General features: G+C 46.5%; 1 protein-coding gene across 3 annotated transcripts in view; it reads right to left on the reverse strand.

Annotated features, from left to right (window-relative positions):
• Positions 1-22,792, reverse strand: part of NTRK3 (neurotrophic receptor tyrosine kinase 3) — a 217,798-nt gene that overhangs the window by 66,656 nt on the left and 128,350 nt on the right. The window contains exon 13 of one of the 3 annotated variants that reach the window (XM_037395409.1): positions 2,255-4,951. The exons of the other annotated variants lie outside the window; for them this stretch is intronic. Coding sequence (XP_037251306.1) covers positions 4,833-4,951 — 119 coding nt within the window. The 3' untranslated portion in view covers positions 2,255-4,832. Of the gene's footprint in view, positions 1-2,254; positions 4,952-22,792 lie in introns of those variants that run through there. 3 annotated transcript variants of the gene reach the window in all.

A 22,792-nucleotide genomic window follows, 5' to 3' on the forward strand; every position in this document is an offset into this window, starting at 1 on the left:
GAGGATCTGCAGCTTTTTCTGGGTACAAATCAGAGCAGAGTGGTGATGCAGTTTGCTGAAACAGCAGAAGCACCCTCCTCTGACTGTCCACAGCTCCTGGGACTTCTGCCCCTGCCTTCCTGGACAGCGGAGCACAGACACACGCTGCAAAGGCCAAAAACCTGGTGGTACAGAAAACCACTACCTTCAAAAGAAGTTCCAGCTTCTTTCTCGGGAAAGAAGGGCTGACCCCTTAAAAGCACATCTAAGTAAACAAAAGAGCAGCAAAGGACATGGAGACTCAGCCGGTGCAACTTGAATAAGCAGCTATGGAGACTCAATATACCCTGGTCATGACCTACAGCATCACATACATCAAACACTCGCCTGCAGCAAGTCCAAGGTCCCACTGGGCCATGCATTATTTCCATCATGCAGAGACATATTGTGCCAGAATCATACAATGTCCATCACGCTCATTCCAGGCATGAACTAAAATAAATATGAGTCCATCTTTTTAGAGTCAAACCACAAGAAAAGAAAACTTAGCTTGTCTACTTGTTCACATGTAGGCTCCACAGTCTACAAGAACCGAGAAGGCAGGGTTGTGATTTTCAGGAGGAGTTGATACATACCAGTGCCTGCACCCTACCAAACCAGTATCCCAAGCTCCTTCAGTAATAAGCTTCATAAACAGCTCAAGAGTCATTTGAAGCCAGTGTGGGGAGGGAGAGCACGACAACAGTATCAACTCACCGTCCAGCTGTCCCGAAGAGCATGGAGCCTTCACATGGGTACATCAGGTAACAGAGGCAACCAAGCAAGCACAAGGAGAAACAAGTGCCCTACCCCTCTGCAATGCATGTCAGAGCCCATGGGCACAGTTAAGCTAGCTCCTTGGGAACTGGCAGCAGCACAAACATTGTGGGAACTTTTGTGTGAGCAATCAGTTGCCCTGAAATACAAAGCAAAATGAACTAAGGCTGGCCATACCAGCAGCCTGAGCAACTGGCTAATCAACTCCATTTGCAATGCTTCTGTGCTGTGAAACCTGGGAACAGACCCTGGATTAGTGTGGAGGAAAAGGCAGAGCTTCCACCACCCATGTTTCCCGCACCTCAGAAAGGAAAGGGAAGTAGGAATGAAATCTGGTGTAGCTCAGCTGTCCATCCCGTACATAAGGTTGTATGTCAGGAGACAACCATTTGTCTCGGGCATCACAGACATCCTTGGAAAGGTAAAGATCTCAGCCATCACCTGAAACTGTGAACCACAGCACCCGATCACTTCTAGAGGCACACTCATTAGAAGGGAATAGCATGCAGAAATTCAATCATAGCATGATTTTGAGACATTTGCTTGAAAGTCATGCCAGGAAGTTACAGGAACAGAAGGATGCTGGAAAACATGTTTCTATTTTGCTCATCAAAACTCTCACCAGGTTTTCTAAGAGGGTTCCAGCACCATCCACCAATATCAGCTCAAACACACCCCCAGCCTCATGCTCAGTCATCTGCAGGTTGGCACAGCAGCTTTAAGTCACATAAATGACATCTCCTGTTAACAATACTAAGCCACAGCCTCTAAGACACATCCTCATGCTGAGCCCTGCATGCTGAAGTCGTTCCTCTCTCTTCCTGGAGCAACCAGCCTTACATCAACTTCTGATGAGGAACTCGACTGCGGCACTCACCTGTACCCCACTGCCTTTACATCGAACGCATCCTTGCTAGCTTAGTAGGAAGCTAATTGTCCCTGATGAAGGGACAACAGTCCAACACCCAACAGGAGAGCAATTTGCACAGCTGAGCAGGGAGACCTGCAGCAACAGCATGTCCTGAAACAAAAGCACTGCAGCCAGAACAATTGTTTAGTGTCAAGGTCCCTGAGAGATAAGACTCCTGATAAAACTCCTTCCACCAAGTGTAGAAACATGTCTTGGCAAATCATGACACCATCTCCCAGCAGTACCGCCTTGTTCCTGAGAACATGACCGTTTTGAGTTACAAGAAACAACAGGTTATCAACTGAGTTAGTCATCAGCTAAGCTCTCAGGCAAGAAAACATCTTTGTGCCTGATGAGAACTACAGAAGCAAGAGCTACACCTCAGCAGCGTTCACATCACAGCTGTAAACCCCACCCTCCGCACACCCCGAAGAACCAAACCAAACAGACTCCCCACACATGGACCATCTCATGAAGAAGTAGACTATAGGACGTGTCATTCTGAACCTTTATTTATTTTGTCTTCAAAGAAGAGGCCTGATGCAGCTGTTTCGTTAGAAAATAAAGTGTTTATTAAGAAACTAGACATTGAACACCCCTATAGTCTCTGTGAAAAGGGACCATCCCATTTCCCATTAGCACAGGATGATAGTTATGGCAAGATAAGAATGCTCAAAGATGGAGGAGTCTCATTGACAGAAAATGAGGTAATGATTTACAATAATTAAAAATAAAATAAATTTTTTTTAAAAAAACATCCTTAGACTTGCTACTTAAAGCCACCAATCGCAAACGGCCATGACTGGCTTTTGTTTTCAGCAGTGAGGAACCAGAGACTTTAATTGGTGTTAAATTGAGACATCGATCACAGTGGGGAGAACTGCTTTAAATTATGCTGTACGGTCCGGAGGATTTCTTCTAAGCAGAGATGGACCTGAGCTGCAAAATTCAACCCTTCCTCTGCTAGGGTGTTTGGATATAGGCTTCTGGTCCAGGCCCACGGACGTATCTCTACGACTGATACACACAGTTGAGAGCAGAGTCCCCTGAACAGTGCTAGGGAGAGGAGACAGTTCAGACAGACAAGACATCCCCAGATCAGGTGGGCGACTTCCAGGAGATGGGGAAATTCAGTTCAGACAAGCACCCAGTGATTCACACGCTTTCTGGAGCTCCTCCACACTCTGTGAATCTGCAGAATTGAGGCGTCAATAACACATGGCCGCAGGTCCTCTCTGGCGGTGCACCTCTTGCATTTCCAGCTCCGATGCGGGCAGGAAACATTGTTGGGAGTTTTGGTCATGGTTTCTAAAACCATCCAACCTGAGCCAGGCCTCCTTGTCCTAATGCAGATGCCCCCCTAAGGCATGTCCGTTAACTTAAAGCAATCTGCTACCATTTCTCCTGTACTCTTCTATTGCACTTTACCTTTTTATGCGAGCGAACCAGGAGAAGAAGCAAGAGAATGGAACATTCCCAGGGACATCCCTATGGGAAAGCTGGTAACAAAACCTCCTGGCAATCTCCAGGGTGGTTCACGCCGGTCACCTGTAAAGGCAGGATGAAGCAGAACATCCCATTCTGAGGCTTCTGCCCAGTTCTGGCGGTGGGGGACCGTGACACTTTCCAGTGGCAGCAACCTTTCAGGGCTGGTGATTTACAGATATCCCTGATGTGATAAGGTCGTCTCGGGCCACCAAGAAGGCAAGCAAAGCTGAGTGGCTGGTGAGCAAGCTCCTGGTTCAGTACTCCTCTCAGAAAAGGATCTGGCCACACCTGAAGCTTTTGGAAGGTTTTGTTTTTTTTTCCTCTAGAGAAAATCTGCCTTGCTTATAGGTTATCACTGATACGTGTGAGCAAATCTGTATTTCCCATACACGTGATGCCCAGAGAGTCCAAGGAAAGCCCTGCAAGTTGCCGCAAGGGCAGCAGGCTTCTCTTGAGGACAGGATCAAAGGGTTTACTTTTCCATCTGAGAGGCTTTGGATGAAGTAAGACAAAAGTGGGATGGGAGGGTGGCGAGAGAATATAAATATCGGCCGGAGAACAGGATCGATATTCCTGTTTATGCCAGAGAAGAAGCAACAGAATACTTATTTTTCCTCTCCTTCACTCAGTCAGCCTCAAGCTGATGGTTCTGGGTATGTGACTGGGTTACAATCAACCTCTAGCTGGGTGGGAATACAGGGGAGAGCTAAAGGGGGCTGGAAAAGGCCCAGCAACTGGGACCTGCGTGCGTCTGATAGGCTTTTCCACTTTGCTTACTGCCCTAGTCCTGGCAAGGACACAGACCCTCCTGCGCGATGGATTCTCCATCCATGCGGGAAGTCCAGGCAACTCCTCAGATAAAGCTCATCATTCAAGCAGCAGGGAGAGACCAGAGTACGACAACAATATAGTCAGATCCAACGAGCCGCTCTAACACACACAGACAGACAAACAAAAAAAGCCTCCTAGAATATGTGCACTTCAAAGATAACCACATTCTCTTCCTGTCAGAGAAGTAAGATGGTTTTGTTTTGTTTTTCTTTCCATTATTCCTTCCAACATTATTTTCTGTGCAAGAACTGGGAGCGGGGCTGCCTTTGTTCTTACCAAAAGTCTTCGTTCTGCTTTAGTTGCTTCCAGGCTCCCTGCCTCGGCTCGCTCTGGGAGACCTCCCATGGCGGCGCCACGTAAGAGGTGATGGCGGCATTCACTGGGTGTTGCGAAGACACAAGCTTACAAGGAAAACTCCAAGCAGGGAGGACATGACTAAAGATGTCAGTTTGGTTGGCTTGGTTGGTTTTGTTTTGTGTTTTATTTTAAAGCAAAAGTACAATTATTTACTGTGTTATTAGGATGACTCCTTTCAATTGGGTTTTAATTCTCTTTATTTGCTCTCATTGCTGCTGTTGTGCCTTGCAGGAATATTTAACGAACACAGCGACCATTGGAGGAAAAGAACAACCCTGTTATCTGGTGACAGAAAACCACAGTTTCAGTTGGCTTTAACGTGTGTACAGGCAGGGCTGTAGAGTCCTATTAGGAGGAGACCTCAATCCATACAGACCACGCTTACTGCTTCCCACCATTTTGAGGGCACAGCCTATAAACTTGACATCAGAACAGGGACTTTTAAGGAGTTTTAAAAGCCATGACGTCCTTTGCTGAAATAAACACTGACATCCTCAACATAAATGCCTTGGTTAAGAGGTTTGGAATGTCCAGGGAGGCTTATTGGATTCAACATAATTTCTCTGAAACCTAAAGGGGAAAAAAAAACAGAAAAAAGAAAAAAGCAAAATAAAGTAAACGAAAAAACAAAAAAGAGCAAAACTAGAAAAAAAGAGAGAGATATCGACACACATGTAATTATTAAAAAAGAACCAAATGAATAACCAGCAAATGGCTGCCATTAAATTAAAGCCAAAACGCCCTTTCTGGGCCGGGCTACCTCACTCTGTCTTTCCATAAGAACAGGCAATTATTTCACGTGGCGTGTGCAGGCACAAGTGCTCCGAGGACAAGTGGCATGCAAACGGTCTGGACAGAGAACTGAGAACAACTCTTTTCTAGAGGTTCCCACTAACCAGGGGTGGAAAAGTCCTAATTCCTACCTAGTCCATCTTTCCCCTAGTCAGGGAGTGAGGAAAACTGAGAATCCTTCCTACACCTACTTTTCTCTCACGATTTATTTAGCCTGACTCAACATGTCTGAAGCCAGGAGTACTGCTGCAAGGCTGGGGAGACCTGGCTCTCATAGCCCCGTAGACGTCCTTTGCCCCAGCTGTCCCGTCTGCACCGAAACTTGCATACTGGAGCCATCTTCTCCTTATGCAACCCCACCTCTTTAAGGTTTCTGAAGGTTTAGGATTTGCCAGAAATACTGGCCAGATGAAAAGGAAAAATAAGTGGAACAGAGAACACAGGCATGTTCCTTCCTTCAGTCCCAACGAAATTACTGGGCAAATACAACATTTTCAAGGGCTGTATTAACCATCTCATCATAATGCTCCTGCCTTGGGATGCCTCAGGCAGGGAAACCTACTATTAGCATATTTCTAGTACAGAAATTATTAGATGTTAATTACTATTAAAGATGAACATTAGTCTCTGAAGCTAAATAAATGCAAATATTCAGGACTTACCAGAGAACACGTCTCTGGACTGGAGGGAGCAAACCTGCTGCGGAGAGCTGGATGTCAGCTCCAGGAGGGAATCCTTCTGCTGAGACATCCAGTCCCACAGCGCTCTCCTCAAGGTCTGACTGAAGGAGGGCACATTCTGGTTCACTGTTAGGACACAACCTGACTACGTTTAGCCTACGTTTCCCTTCTTCTTGACTTAAACCCCTGTTTTCTATCATCTTTTGTGCTAAATCCTGCAAGTTCTTGCAGAAAAGACCCATGCATTTATCTTCAGGTGTCAGCTCATCATTTTCATATTACTTTCTGAGACACCCATTTATAACAGTATTTCTACAATTGAGGTCATCTCAATGGACTGGAGACATGGCAGGAGTAGGCATAGTTCATTGAAGGTACCTGCTAAGACTGAAGTTGCTCTTAGCTCAGTTATAGTATGTGGACATAAGAGGCTTCTACACCAGCTCACCAAAATCCCAAGTAACAGATCCACCAAGCTGTCAGGACCAAGACATGCATGGCAGGATCCTAGGGATTGTTCTAATCTGTCCAAGCTTCTCATGGCCCAAAGGGTTTTTCCAGAAAAATTAATGGAATGCCTTGGCTACACAATTGCTCTAAGTTCTGGAGAACTCTCCTGCTCCTCATACAGTCACAGGATCCTGAAAAAAATCGGGTAAGTTAGCCTAAATCTGGCATCACTAGAACAGCAAGGAGCAGCTTGGATGCCCTTGAATTGATCTCGATAGGAAAGGTGCCTTCCACTAGACAACAGAAACTTTCTCACACTGAATCCACACTAGCCAGAAGACTATTTTTTTACACCTATTTCTTCTTTCTATTTTTTCTTTTATCTCTATTCCCTGCACTATCTTATTCCATGCTTCTTTTGATGAACCTGAGGATGCAGACAAAATCTGTTTGTTTGGTTTGGAACTGTTTGAACTTTTTTTGGGGAAAATAATCTGTTATTCTCAGTAGCCCTGAAGGACTGATCCACATGGGAGAGTAAGCCAGGCTCAGCTTCAGTTCATGTGTCATAAACAAAATTCATAGGCAAATTCCAAGTATTGAAATATCATTAGTACTGAGAAAGAGCCTAGCTCAACTCTCAGAGTTTAAAGTGCTGATACTTGGAAACGCGTATGTAAACTAAGTCTATTTCTTACCAGAGTCACTGGGAGACAAGTAAACATGGCATCCCTGAATGTCACTATTTATCGTGTTTTGATTTTCATAATATAAATATATTTTATGGCCACCAAAGGACAACTGGGAAAGTCTATACTCAACAATACCAAGTATCTCCAAGGAGCACTCCTGTCTGCTTTATTTTCTTTGCATTTCGAAGCTTTGCTAAATTAAGGCAATTCTACTTCTGCCAGACCACATCCAACAGACCTAAAAACCCACCGGGGACACACTGCCTCAGCAAAGGGACATGCGAAAGACTAGCAAGACAAAAGGCTGGGGATGCCAAGGGCTTTGCTCTTTGTTGACAGCACTATGCTGTGAATCCCAGCTGCAGGGCTCTCCTGTGACAGCAGGGTCTTTGCAGAATGGGACTGCAGCAAGGGTTACCCCATAACTGACACGCAGTCGTGACTGAGGGACGATGAGGAATGTGGCAGGAGGACAGCCTATGTTTCTGAAGCTTAGGGGCTGAACACACATACCACTGGACTTGGAAAAGCAATGCAGCATCGGTCATTTTGGCATCCTCTCCTCCTGATTTATTAAAGTTCCCAAAGAATCTGAAAAAAACACATCCTTCTCTCCTGACTGGTTTTCTCTCTTCCCTCACTGTTGTCTCCCACATTGTTCTGCTACCTTCAACCCCATTCTCTTGTATGGAGCAGAAACCAACAAGGCTCTTGCTAGGTTTATGTCTTCACTGTCAGATGTGAGATGGATGAAGTTCACTGAGATGTCCAGGGTTAAAATGGGTGAATCTCAACAGGTTCAGAGTTCAGATGCTGCTATGACAAATCTCATCTTGCTACCATCAAAGCTATTAGCTGCTGAAAAACTAGCTTGGAAATTCCTTAAAGAATGGGAGGGTTTTGTTTTACTTTTTCATTTTCCCCAGAAAGAAAAAATAAAAAAATAAAAAAATAAAAAAAAAGAGGAAAAAAAGTGTTCACCACCTTTGGAGGAGTTGGAGAAATTTAAAAAAAATCCCTTTTGTGGAGTTTCACATTTGTCAGTGCTAGCTGGAAATTGGGAGGAGAAATACTATCTTTGACATTGGTTGTAGATTTGGAGGGAAACCGCAATATACAAGCCTGAAAACACTAAGGAGGTAAAAACCCCACCGTGCAGATTGAAATCACAAGCATCTCCAAAGACCTACAAAATTGGGAAGGGTCTGACAGATTAAAGTTTGTGCTTCTCCTTGTTCTAGTGAGACCACTTTTTAAATTAAAACATTCTACTTTCTCTACTAATAGCCATGGTATGGTAGTGGAATAAATGTATGGAGAGTGTTGGAGAATAGGGAAGGAGGAATGAGCTCGGATTTGCTGTGCAGCTTTAATAGCCTGAGATGGAGGGGGCAGATGGGGCATTTCTCTAAGCAGGCTGGAAGGATGTGGCAATGAAAGGACAAGAAAATTAAAGGCAACCAAACCATGCAGTCGGGTTTTGTTCTCAACCCTGGCCATCCACTTAGTCCTCCAGAGCTGTCTTGCGTTTCCCAACACCCTGGCTAGCAGACCTCAGCGATGCTGCCCCATGCACATACCCAACCAGCCTACAGACAGTGCCCTGCAAGGAACACCCCTCCTCCACTGACTGAAAGCAAGACTAAGGAGAAAAACTGTATCATTTCACCTCGCCTTCATTGTTTGCCTTCTGGTAAAATTGCAGCCATTCAAATATACCATGCTTCTAGGGTTTTTGAGATCTGAGGCTGCACCAGGTCACCTGAGAAAAGCAGCAGGGTGGGTGACAACCGGGAGGTGAGGGAACGACGCAGAAAGCAATGCAGAACTCCTCACAGCAGCCCCATCCACTACAGCAAGAGCGGAAACTGCTTCTAAAACATCAGCAGAAATTGCTGTGGGAATGGATGAGAAAAGCAACAGGGTGCCACACAACACCTGGCAAAAATGGGTTAAATAAAAATAGCAAATTAGGGGCAATGAGCTGGCCAAACATAACACTGCTATCCACACAGCCCACATCAGGCAACGGAGCTTTGATCTCTCTTCTGTGTTACAGCAGAATTTATGATATAAAGGAAAAGCAATAGGAGACTCCAACAACAGTGTACATTTTATCTTTCTCTATGCACAGATATGAAGTATGAATAGCATCAAAGAAGGCATGAAAACCATCAAGCCTGGCCCGCATCCAGAGTGAAGGAAACAGCCATCCATCTAGTCAAAGCCAGGACTGATATGTCTATATCTGAGGGGAAAGCAACACAGCAATCCAGGTTTTCTGTCATGGATGGGTTCATCTGCAGGGCTATGATACAAAGCCCTCTTTTTTTTTTTTTTCCCCCCTCCCCCCTCCAACATATAGCACTGTGAGGTGCAACCCAGCCTGAGGTCTCACTTGCCACGACAAAGCAAGTCACAGAAGCTCAGCAGAAGCACACCATGAGGCTCTCCCTGGTGCTCTCAGCTGCAGATAGGCACATCATCTCCTGCACCATCCAAGGTAAAGTACAAAGAGCATAGACCTCCTAACTTACACCAGCCCAACACTACTGACCACAATGGAGAACCGCAAGAAAATTCATCCCACAGATGAATTTCACACCAATACACAGACCTCAAGCAGGTCTTCAAGTAGATAACTTCTTTTAAGATTCACAGAAAGGCTCCATGTAAACAGGGTCTTTATTCCCCTCCACAGCAGCTCACCTTGTATCTTTGTTCATTTTCCATGGTTTAACCTCAGGCATGAGTCTCCCACTTTAGTCAATGAGACTTGACATCACTGGAAACATTCTGGGAACGTGCTAGATGGAGTTCTAGCTACAGTTTGTGGCACCTTCGTCTTCTCCACAAACCAAAATCATGAGCAGGGGATCACAACACTGCATGTGTTTTTGAGGGCAAGAAAGGGAAAAGACGGGCTGAGAGCAAGAGAAACAGCAGAAGAAAATGGGCCCAGAAGATCCCATTTCCATACAAATTTCCCTCGTGTTTAACTGGAGCAGAGGAAGGGTAGGAGAATACTGCAGGCACTCAATAGCTGAACAGTGTTCCTTGAGAAAAGGGCAGCATTCACAGCTTTCCATGCAGTGAACTCTAAGAATATGTAAGAGTCATTAAACCTCTGGTCGGAGGAATTCCAGTATCCATTGCATTTCTACTGTTGCCGCCGTTAATGTGGGTCATGTCCATATTAGCCAGGATGACAAGTTTGTTTTCTCTGGAACTCTTTTGTGGATGGAGTAGTTCCAAGATACTAAATGATGTAGCCTGATAGCTCAGGAGGCAGAGCTCCAAGATTCCCCACTGATCCCCCTCAGGAAAAGCCCCAAAGAAAGAAAGCTCTTACCAGGGTATAAAATTAAAAAAAAAAAAAAAAAAAAAAAAAAAAGGAGGAAAAAAAGAAATATCTATTTAAGACCAAGGACAAAATAAAAAGGCTATTTTCAGGTCTGAGATGCCCTGTGACTTGAGTCAAAGCTACCCTCCCTGTCCAGAGGCACAGCCAATGCTTCTCTCCAGCCTACACAGAGGTGTGGCTATTTAAAGCCACTCAGAGGCCCACTGCATGATGGAAAGCAGCCAGATCAGTTGGGCCTCATCGGTTTTGTTTTCATTAGATTGAAGCCAGAGTATGTGAAATTACTTGTAAGAGGACCAGGGAAGGGGAAAGGACTGGGCACCCAGCAGTTTCACCCACAGCACACCGAGCTTAGTCTCTGCCTCATTCAAATCATACTGGGTCAGAGAGAAGGTACCTGAGCAAAGAGGATGGCCGTTTTGTCCCTTCCAACACCCAAGGCCGTGAAAAGGTGCGTAGCAAAACTCTCAGGGTTTGTACATCAGCCATGAGAACAAGACGCAGGGAAAGTGTCTGCAAAATGCCCGGGAGTGTGGTGGTAGCTGACATCCTGGGCATTGCAAAGCTGTTGCCCTGCCTCAGCCCCTCTGTGTGCTTGTACCACTGCATCCAGGAACCTTCTCTGCAATTCTCACCGCCTGGAGGAACAGCCGCATGTCACTGCCTCCGCAAGTCCCCATTTCTCACCACCGTGCACTCCCTCTGCCTCTGCACTCCACAAAGCCCGCGGGACCTGGCATGAAAAATCCCATCCCAACAAGTAATACATCATTTTCATCACTTTGGTTTTCAAATATATTCTTTTGTCAATTTTTAATTTATTTTCTTTTTTTTTTTTTTTTTTTTCAAGTCAGCCCTCAGAGTGCTGTCAATTTAAACATTGTGCACACAGCGTTACAAGAGCTTCTCATTTCTACTTTGCCTGACAGGTATCCGTGTCCCTCTGACACCGCCTCTGTTCCCCAGCTGCTTTAGATAGCGATAGTACCCTAAGCATTTTACACAGAGTTATTGAAGCCACTCACTAATCTGCCCAGCAATGAATATCAACTGGGAAAGAATCTGTTTGGGCTCGTGTTCCTTAATTGCTGATTAATTCAAATTATGGTACAGCTGATCCACCAGTACCACAGATCGCCACATCAAAGAGCCAACCAGCAAAGGAAGCCCCTGAGTTAGGACAGCAAAAGCCCTGTTGCAAACTTCTTTTTCAGCCAGAGAGCGCCTCATAAACATTAATTTGTTACGCCTCGCTCATTCCCTGGGGAGGCAGGAGCTGTTATACTCATTACACAGATGGCAAAACAGTGGCACGGAGCAGGACCACAGTTTCTCCAAGGTCTCCAAAGGAACTGATGCCAGTCATGGGGACTCAAGTGGGAATAGCCCCAGCTCCCAGACTCCTGTCCTCTCCAGGGGCTCTGGGGTCTAGAAGGGGACAGAGTGCTTGGTAAAGCCAGATGGCTGGGATATGAAAGCAGGCAGCAAAAGGAGACACACACAGCGGGTAGGAAAGCACACAACTGCCGCAGTCCACAGCTGGGACCTTCCCTGCCGAGGTAGTGCCAGCGATGATCTCCTGCTCTTCAGAAGAAAGGAGAAGGTTGGTGGAGGAGCTGATCAAGGCCCAGAACAAATCCTTGCTTGCGCATCTCTTTACTCTGCCATCTCCTCCAGCAATGCCTTATGTTGTTGAGAAAGGCCAGAGCTCCCCTCCAGGAAGTCCAGGAGCGGTAAAAGGCCGAGAGCCTGAAGTCTCAAGAGGAGCATCCTGTGGGAAAAGGTGATTTCATGGAGTTTTACAAGCTGAGGATGGAAACTGAGGAGTGCAGGAGGTCTCAGCAGGCAAGGAGGCACCAAGCGCTACAGAGGATTTGTAAATGGGAACAGGAAGAGCTGAGGGCAAAAACACAGCAAGAGCAGCAGAGAGCCTCGAGGAATGGGGTTTTGTTGATTTTTTCAGGCTGTTTGGATGCTGCGTTGTCTGGAATTATTGTCCTTCATCAGTGCCTTTCCAGTGCTCCTGCTCTGCTGATTGTTTTGGAAATGAAGGCTGCCACCACAGCTGCTCTTCTCTTGATAATGCCCCACTAGATGGTTCTCAAAATCAGTTGCCTTCTGCACCAAAAGGCATCAGAAGAGTGTCAGTAATCTTCCCAGGGGAGAGCTGCTGGTTCCAGTTTTTCTTTCAAGACCATGTTTTGGTACCTGCTAGTATGTGGCAAGCTCTAAAACACATGCGCCAGAGCACAGGGAGGGCCGTGCTGTCCCCAGGGGAAGAGGGGACAGCAAGCAGAGGAACACAGGCTTGCGCTGAGATTCTGTTGCTCCGAGAGGACAATTTGTGTAGTGCCAGCCAAATGAGGCAGCTGTTTGTGGTGGCCTTCGTTCTGCAGGAGGGGAGGAAGGGCTTTGCTCCCACAAAACGCACATGAAACACAGCATGTTTTTGCAAGAGAAGGTACAAAGTGCCCAGAGCAAAGCAGAGATGAGGTGAGTGGTGAGCCCCCCAGGCAGTGCACCAGGGGGGCTGCTACTGTGCTAGGAGACCCTCACTCTACCCGCCAGCCAAGCATGAGCTTTGCAGAGCAGGGAAGGTCTGGCCAGCACATCACAGCAGAGCAGCAAATGAAGACCTAAGCCCAAAACGCGTGGCTGCTGTCAATTAGGAGTGTTCATTCAAAGGAGGAAGGAAGGATCAGGGTTTCTTTCCTACAAGCTTTTTCCAGCAAGTGGTTTAGCCGGGAATTTTTGCTTCAGCAAGCTTAATGCACTACATGACTGCCAGACCCTTCTCTGACCCAGTTTCATTTTGGGTCTGAAAATAAGTCTCCCTCTCCCATCAAGTCACCTAAACGCACAAGGCATTTAAAGCACTTCAACCCAATCTTATTTCACACCATATAATTCTGTGCAAGCCTTTGTGTGTCTGCCCCACTTGTGTCACTGGCATGTGCTGATCAAATACCAGTAGAGATGAGGGACAGGGAAGCGGCTGAGCTCCCAGGCCTCTGGCTGGGGAGGCACTGCGACATGGAAACTCCCGGGAACACAACTGTCCAAAACCCATTTGCCCCTCCTGAGGCTTTCACATTTGAGAAAAATGCAAACAAGTTTACTTAAAAATAAGTTATTTCCTTTTCTCCATCACCTATCGTCAGAAGCCCTGCCTCCCACCACAGCCAGGACACGTCCTCCCCTATGTATACTGCTCTTCAAAGCAAGAGCTACCCACATTGGGACAAAAGCATGCAAACCCACACACTTCTAACGGCATTTTCATATCTGCACGTACAACTGAATGCAAGAGATCACAGTTCACAGCCTTGACTTCAATCTCAGTGTCAAAACCAGCCTATGCACAGAGAAACCGAGCTGAACGAGACCAAGAGTGCCAGCAGAAAGCAGGGAGAGCGCGCACACAACCTGCTGCATGTGAGACACGTGGGATGGCTAGTGGGGAAGCGTGTGAGAGAGCAATACTGCAGCGCAGAGCACGTGGCAGGGAGCAGAGGAGTGCTGGAGAGGGGCCTGAGAGCGCGCGAGTGCACACGTGTGGGCCTGAGAGCATAACACTGCTGAACATTTACTCTCACTTTACATTACGGATTTAATGGCTTTTAACAGGGGACTTTGTAAGCGATCAGGAATTGGAACAAAAGGAGCTGGGGGAATAATTATTCTAACCAGGGGAGCTAAAGAACATGGCAAAATCGCGTGCTGAGCAATCATACTAATTAAAGGCACCCAGAAGAATCAGGATAGAAACGCCAAATGATTTTCACTCTGCTGCCCTAATCCACTAACTGCCTACTGCCTCGTCACTTTGACTCCCACCAGCTGTGGGAAGGACAGCTCTGAGTTGGTTTGTAGCAATAAACGATGGAGCTAAACAAGTGACAGGGGGGATGGTCCCCTCTGCAGTGGGCTGAAGTGATGCTTGGCTTGCCAGACTGAACAGTGGCTGCTTTGCACCAGCAGCCTCGGCGAGGGGGGATGACCAAATGCCCCCACAGCCCCCAGCGGAGCAGCAAGGATCCAAACACACTTCCCAGAAAGTAGAAGAGCTGCTGGCAACTACCAGCATGAGGCTAAACACAACCCACAGTCACAAGCCTAATCCTTTCAGGCCAGCCAGCCCCGCTGCATGACGGCCTCTGCAATTAGCTGTGTTATGTGGCTCAGCATGGTGGCTTGTCCTGGGCTGTGTCTGGGGAGCACATTTTCAGTGCCACAACAGAGCTCTGGCAGCATGGAACATGCTGCTTCCTTGTCTACACAGCTTTGGTCATCACCAGGTTGGGTCCATTCAGGTTGATGCAGGGGTTTTCAAAGGCAGGGACATCTTTTATGCAGCAGGCATCATCCTGATCTTCTGCTTAAAATGCCAGCTAGGATTCATGCCACACTAGCATCAGAAAAGCAGGCATTAACACTGCAATGTGGGCAAATTTTCACCCAGAGTAAGTGGAGACTAGGAAAATGTCCATGTTGCAGGGAAAGGAAATGAACACAATATTGCTCCAGCAGACTAGAGGCTTGGGTCTGTAGACCCCAAACCAAACTGCCATGCACTCAGCCAGGTGTAAAACCCAAGGCAGACTTCACAAGGAGCTGCTGAGCCATGACCTGGTGAGGATGTCAGGGGAAGATCTTCCCTGGACATTGCTGGAGTCCAACAGGGTATTATAAGCCAAGGCAGATGGGTGCAGAAAATACAATTAACAGAACAAGATACACAGTAGTGAAACCACATGCTGAGTACAAAGAAGTCTCTCTCTGTCCTTTCCAATCTCTGCGAGAAGGTCCACCTTCACTAACTGCTTGGGCGAGATGCAAGTGCTTTTCTCTCCCGCAGTGCAGATCTGGGTTTTGTTGCAGCAGTCACCTGCATTGGCATAGGGTGGGAGCTGTACGTAGGGGAAGTGGGGCAGCAGAAAACCAAATGCTGACAACTGCCATCAAGTAACGGCTTTCTATTTAAAAAGCAATGGTTTGTTTGTTAATCAACAGGTCCATTAACACAGAGCAAATGCCTCTCTAATGGACACCCACAGGATCACAGGCTGAACTATTTGTGTGTGGCATCTTTTGATTGATTCACCCTAAAGATCATCAAGTAAATGAGAGAGGATGTAATATTTCTGCAGGAAACATTCCACAGCGGATACATTGATTGCAACATTCAGCCAGCTGCTGTGTGCCGGTCTCTTCTTAAAGAGACTTCATATTTGATTCTCTGATTAAATATTTCAAAACCAAGAACAATTCAGGGACACTGGCTCAACCATGCCAGACGCTTGGCCTGTGGAGATCTGGTACCCTGCCAAGGAGGATCACATGGGTGGCCAACATCCAACCCGCTCCCTCTCTTCCTGCCCTCAAGGCTCAGGATCCCATTCCCTTGGTCCTTGCCCAGCCACAGAGATCACTGCCAGCCCACTGCCTGGCCTCTTCCTGCCACCGCTAAATCCTTGACCCCAGCCAAGGGAGTCTGCTTGGTGGCACGCCGGGGACACAGATCTGTTGACTCATTTATTCAACTCCCACCTGCAGCTAAAGCTGCAAAGTCACAGTCCATTTTGCTTGCCAGCGCCTCTCTGACTCCTGCTCTGTCACCATAACGACTCCGTTTTTAATCAAAAGCCCACTGAACACCCGACAGGGCAGGAGGAGGCAGGGCTGAAAATGAGGAATACCCTGAGAACAAAGGAAGAAAGTCCAGGACCCATAAGGAAAATAGCAATGAAACCATCAGCTGCATAATTTGCCACACCAGTAATCCCAGGTGGCAGAGATGGCCCATGAGCTAAAACTAAGCACTTGCTGCAATCTTCAGTTTGCAAAAGCAGGTTCTTTTTCCCACAGACCAAACATGGACTGACACCTCCTTTATGAGCTGCTGAAAAAACACCGTCTTCTGAACGAGCTCTGCAAAAACACAGTGACACTTCCAGATTACAAGCAAACCCTGCCACCACTCACCAAGCCACAGCCTTGGAGCTGTCAAAGCTGCCCTGAACAAGACCAGCGGGACCAGGAGACCCTGGTTGCTGCCACCACTTCTGAAACAACATGCTTATTTCACATGCAAATGAGCCACACAAATTGAGACCAGACCCGCCTTTTCCCCTCTGAGCTACTCATAAATAACAGAGGCGTAAGGCAGGTGAAGGGTCTTTGAGGCAGGTGAAACACAGATGTACAAAGGACCAAACATCTAATTGGAGACAAAAGGAGCAAGCTAAACACTCACCCAGCTCCCACCCGGAGACACAGCTAACCCTCCCCTCCAGAGATAAGCTCCATCAAGAGTATGTCCAGCCTGTTGGAATAATGACTCCTTGAGGCAAATCAGAGGTGCCAGCAGCTACAAACGAGGGCCCTTCTCTGCTGTAGCTTCCATACTTTCTCCCCTTCGGTACCAGCAGGAAAACAAAAACAAATAGAAAGAGCCTACACATCCCATTCAGGCTGAACTATATGTGCCATTACAGCCAGGCAACCAGGCAAGATCTGCAGGTATAAGCTTGGCCATGGATGCTGGGCTCCTGCCCCTACTTCCTTTCTTTTCAAAGAAAATAAAATTGAGTTTGTATCGACTACTGAGAAAATGAGACAACATCGTACAGGACACGACTCTCTGCAATCAAATTAGGTCATTGCAACACCATAACCAACATGGAATGTGTAGGTCTGATAGTGTATAGGATCAAACAGAATTATTTTATACAACAAACGTTAAAAGACAAAAGGAAAATTAATCGTATCAGGACATCAAGCACAACTAGAATGTGAGATAAGTTTGGAGCGGCAGGAACAAGCATCACTTCTGTCTCGGGGCTTCCCTCTCAAGCCCTTCCTGTGTCCGAAACCAACCTGCTGCTCCTCAGAGCTGATCAGTAAAACCATGGCAGATGCTGGGAAATACCTTTGCCACTTCCTGCAGAGCTTCCTCACACCCCCTCCCTGGAGCTCTGATGGTTTCCAAAAGAGTAAAACCACCATAGAGCAGGTTTCCAGCCATGGCCCTCACTGTGTCAGCAAAATGCCTAGCAGCAACACACTCAGTGTGCAGACTTCAGGCATGCTGATATCTGTCTAGAAAGAGGACTTAACGTCCTACTTCTGCTGTAAGCCACCACTTCTTTGTCTATATATACATTGCACACAGATTATCAGAAAAGAAAAACTAGACGCATGGTCCAGCTGTGTAGACTTTCACCATCACGGTTTGGCATCTCCCATCTCCCTCCCCCAGCTCACATCTCTCAAACATCTCATGCCCTCTTCCTCAGCATATCCCTACACAGGTCACCCCCACCCCATCTCTCCTACCCTGAGCACTTGGTCTCCCATAGGAAAGCCTTCATCACCCAGCTGCTGAGCAATCACCAGCACAGACAACTTCATAAAGCTGCTTCAACCCAAACACCCCTCTACAAGAGAGGAGGGACTTCTCCAGGTGTACATGTTGGTAGGTATTTATGGTGATGTGCAGGCCACCACATGTCTCTGAAAGACGAGGGTAGGTTAGCACTAGGCATAGCAGCAGTGCTGTTCATCACCATACCAGGACTGTGAGGATCTAGATGTGGAACCTTGGCCCTGTGTGACCTGGGAGGCAAGTACTGCCATGCCAGGCAGGTCAAAACCCAGCTCAGCACAACTCCCTCAGCACCTGTTTCACCCCATCAAGCGAAGGAATATGCACCCATTATACTCATCCCGCTACACGCAGGAAGGAGGACACAAACCTTCCTAAACCCTACGGTTTACATAGCAGTCTGTGGCAGTGGTTTCCCAACTGCATAATGAGTACATTAACTTTGGCTAAGCTGATTCTCCAGAGATGAAGAGATGGAAAAGAATAATCGAAGCAAACTGTGATAGAGTTTTTGATTAAACAGCTGATGATCAATAGAAGTTATCTGCAGGGCACAGAGTGTTAATGAGCTACCATTCCTGTGGCAAAGAAACACCTGAGCCCACAGTCCCCACCCTACTTAGCCCACAGAGGTCAGGAAGACCTGCTCCTCCAGGACTGACAATGTGAGAACATGGGCTACTGCCACAGGTCTCCCCTGCCCTCATTCCTGTTAAAGGGTGATGGTGGAAGAAGGAAAAGAAATAACCTTAAAGAGGAACATGGCTAGAAAGAAAGGAATGAAAAATGTTAACAGCTTGATTCAAGGCTTGAGATGCTATGTTTAGGGGGAAAAAAAATAATTGAGAAGGTATTCATAACCTTCTCAGATAGCTCCATTAATTTAAAGAGGCCTTAGAGCTCTGCAGCTGTAACACCGGCACCTAGCACACCTACAAGCGGGAGGAAGAAGCGCCAGCCCAGCTACCAGCTTTCTGTAACCAGTGATGCTAGGCACCAAATGACCCACAGCACATCCTGCAATTACTATCCTGTCCCCACAATGATGTCACTGCAAAGTATTAGGTGCTAAATCTCAATACTTACTAATATCTTAAATTCATCCCCAAAGACTCTACGGCATTAAAGAGTGGACTTTATAGAGAATTTCTCATAATAACGTAGCCACCTGTTTAATAGCATGCAGCAGCAGCAAGGCTGTACAAGGGTTTCAGGGAACAAGTGGAAAGGAATGCTTCGTATTAAAGCTACAGAGAAGAGAAAAGGCTCGGAATGGCAGAGACACAGAATATCATTACCTCTGCCTGAATTTAGCTATTTCACTGTAACTAATCATTTTACTCTTCCAGAAATGTCTGGAGAACTGCTAGTGACCACAGGGAGCTGCTAGGATCTTTGTATTACATTTCCTCCCAAAGTTGCCTCCTCTGACAGCTCAGCCCAGCCTGCCTACAAAAGGGATTTGTTTTCCCAAAACTCACTTAGCCTTACCGTCCTTGGAGGGTCTAGGGAAAGCTGAGAAAAAAATCAGCAGACAGGATACTCTTTCTGGAGTGTCCCAACGGGAACAGAGGGGATGAACAGCACATTAGGATTTCTCCCCCCATCTCTCAAATTCTCACGGAACTGGGGTTTGCAATTGCCCTCTGCAGAGACCACGTCAAGACAGATCATTAATACTACTCGACGCTGAGGATCTCTTGTATTAAAAAAGCACTGCAATTACTTAGTTCAAATCTCTATATTATTCAAAAGATCCGTATCTATCACGGATATAGTATTTACACTGCTGTGGGGAAATGTAATAAATAAGGCAATAAGCGCTTCCTTCCTCCAGGCTGGGATGAAACTCTGCATCTTGGAGAGCGGCACTTTCCTTGGGCAGCAAGGCTCGCATCCCAGGCTCCCTGCTTGATTCCTTCAGCCAGGAACTACAGCCAAGGTAAAACACAACTGTTCCTCCTCCGAGCCCAGCACTCGGGCTCCAACCAACTCCAACTCCAATCAAGAGGGCCAGGAGGCAGTGCCTGGGTGGAATGAGGTCAACAGAGCTCCTAGGAGGTCAGGAAGGAAAGGTCTCTTCAGAATTAGTTGAGAGAGCAAAGCAGAAACATGTTAGACTGTAGCACGGTCCCTGTGAAGGTGGAAAGGGAGGATTTGGATTTAACCTATCTAAGAAAGGAGCCGGAAAAGCTCAGAACTGTCATTTTGTGGGATCATAATATATGGCTGACAGCTCCAAGAACTTGTGTGTCCGTCTAAACTCCTGACTCCAAAAGACTGGCTGTGAAAGGACTTCAGGTGGCGACTCATAAACACACAACACGGTCCAGCGGGCTGAACGTGGGCCAGCCTGCTAGCTGTCAGCAACCTGGTGTGACCTTGAGCAAATGGATGTCTTTCCAGCTGTCTCTCCTCATTCATAAAACAGCGATGAAGATGCTTGGCAGCCCCTTGATGGGCTGGAAGGAGAAATGCCTCTTTCCAGGAAATAGCGGAGGTGCAAGATGCCAGGTTACATCTCCTTGTTAAGGAGAGGATAAAACAGCCTCCATCCCTCAAATACTCAGCTGCCTGCTGTGCCCTCAGTAAGGATCCCCTGACATATGGACTCTGCTGTGATCTGTCATGAAAACAGGACCGTCCCACGCCACCCCATCTCTGGAATTTGCCCAGTATTTATTTTTAACACAGCCCTCAGTGTGAATATTTGTGGTGGGATTCATATGAATCCATGCTGATCTCCAGCTCCGAGCTAGCCTCACCCTGGCTGTGCCAATAGCCAGGGCTGTCAAGAGAACAGATGGCACAATCTCCTCCATCCTCAACAAGGTGTCTAACACAGGGCAGACCCCAAGCATCCCACCTCCTTCCACATGTAAGAAGGAAGATTTGGGCAGCCACCTCAGATGGAGTTTCTCCTACTCTCCAGAGGTAACTAACTTGTCCTAGAACATTAGACACATCAAACAGGGAGGGCCCTAAGCTTAAAACGGCCTTTCAGAATCATGGAGCCCTTTGCCAAGCTATTTATTTCTTTTGGGGTTTGGACTGTGAGTAATGGGATAGAGTAGGAGCTGTGGCCTTTCTGAGAGAAGGCTTGAAGATTGGGCTGCAACTTTCTGATATATCAAGACCTCAAGTACAGCTTGAAGCATGAGGTCCTTTTCTTCGGTGTACACCTGATGGCCATCATCTCCCCTTGCTCAATGCTCCACATCAATTACAGTGCAGAGATGTAAAATGACTGATACTTTTAATACAAAAGGCCTGTCATTTATTTATTAGCTGGCGACAGGCCCTGCAGTCCAGGATGGATGCATTATAAATCAACTGCATTTCTAACCATTAAAAATTCATCCAATTCATAATGTAGGACGTCCGTAATTTCCTTATTAGTGTTGAGTGTGAAGGATTTTTCTTTCTCCTCCCTTGGTTTTATTTTGCCTCTTTGCTTTCTCAAAGATCTTGCTCATCTGAGGATTAGCTTAGCTTAATCCTTGCAAGAAGGAGGTGGAAGGGTGGGAAGGGAGACAAGGGCTGAAGTAATTTTTTTTCAGTGTTTTCTTCTAATTGCAAATTTGCCATATATACTCAGGAGACTTAGCTGCCTTGTCTCCTAGTCACACTTATGGGAGCCAGAGAAACTGTTCATCCTGAATTTAAGAGATGCTTGTATAGAAAAAAAAATTAAAAAAAACCCTTTTTGCAAAGGGAAAAAAAGGAGGTATGGTGGTAGGACAGGGAAGGATGATGTAAAATCTATTAAAATGTATTAGCAAGATAGGAACAGGTGTCCAAACATTGTAAACCAACACATTTCAAATGATCAAACATGCATAAATGAGATAGATATATAAATCAAAACAGGTATGTATCATAACTTTCAGACTCTGCTCCAATCCATTGAGGAAAAAAAGGTTAGTAGGGCTGAAAGAGAGGCGTGACTCTTTGCAGACCCACAACTGTGATAGACAACTGCAGGTATTACTGCAACATCAGAATAAAAAGCCACCTGGAACTAACATAAGGAAAAGCTGAGTCTACATGAGGCTGTAAGTCATCACTTAGTTTGAGCACTGAATCCCGTACCGACCATGCCTAGCTGCAGACAGGACAGCCCAATCGTTCATGTGATGCATACAGAAATTTTCACGCTTTCACCAAGTCTCAGTTTATTCCTGTCTTAAATGGATCTATCCAGGTAGGGGAAGGGAGAGGGGGCCTGAAAAACAGATTCAGGCAGGACTCAGCATTAGGTAACTTGCCGTCTGTTTAGAAATGAGCATGCAGGAATCTAAAAATGGATTATGCAATAAACCCTGCCTTAATGGGAGGCAAGCCCAGGCACTGAGAGCAATCCTTACATGCTGTGAATTCAATGTACTTTTCACCTCAAGACACTTGCATACAAATCTTACATCAGCTACACATGGAAAAGGGTTTGCCCAGTTTTCCACTGGGTCTGTTCACTTCAATAAATCACTCTGAGTTCAACAAGGCTACTGCTTTATGCTTAACCGTGGTGTAAGACAGCTGCTTTAGGTCAGGGCTTCAGAGGCACACCACCAGAAGTGGTGCTTCCACTAACAGCAGCATCTTCCTCCATCCCATCAACCCCACCAGCAGCAAACCAACTCCATCCGCACGCATGACCAACAAGAGCAAGACAGCCAGAAGGATGCTGAGGTGGACTGGAAATGTTCAGCAACCAAGAATGACAATTTCTTCATTTTTGTTATATTACATATGAAGCAAACGAGCTCCACTCTACAAAAGTGATGCTGCTCCGCCTGCCCCATGCTGCTGGGAGGCATGAGCCATCACTGCCTGTGCACACCAGTTCTCCAGAGCCAGCCACCACCCTAGGCTGGGAAACAAAAGCCCCCTTTAACATGAGAAGCTCTTTAGGCAGAATATCTCTTTACATGGGTCATTCCCCAGCTTTTAGAAGGGGGTATTATGGGCTGTCTAGCCCAGAAGCAGCACTCAGAGTAGTTTTTTATGCTTTTTAAGCTCTACTGACATACAGCTTCTCTGCTACAT

The sequence above is a fragment of the Falco rusticolus genome, chromosome 7 (genome assembly GCF_015220075.1).
Source record: "Falco rusticolus isolate bFalRus1 chromosome 7, bFalRus1.pri, whole genome shotgun sequence".
NCBI classification, from domain to species: Eukaryota; Metazoa; Chordata; class Aves; order Falconiformes; family Falconidae; genus Falco; species Falco rusticolus.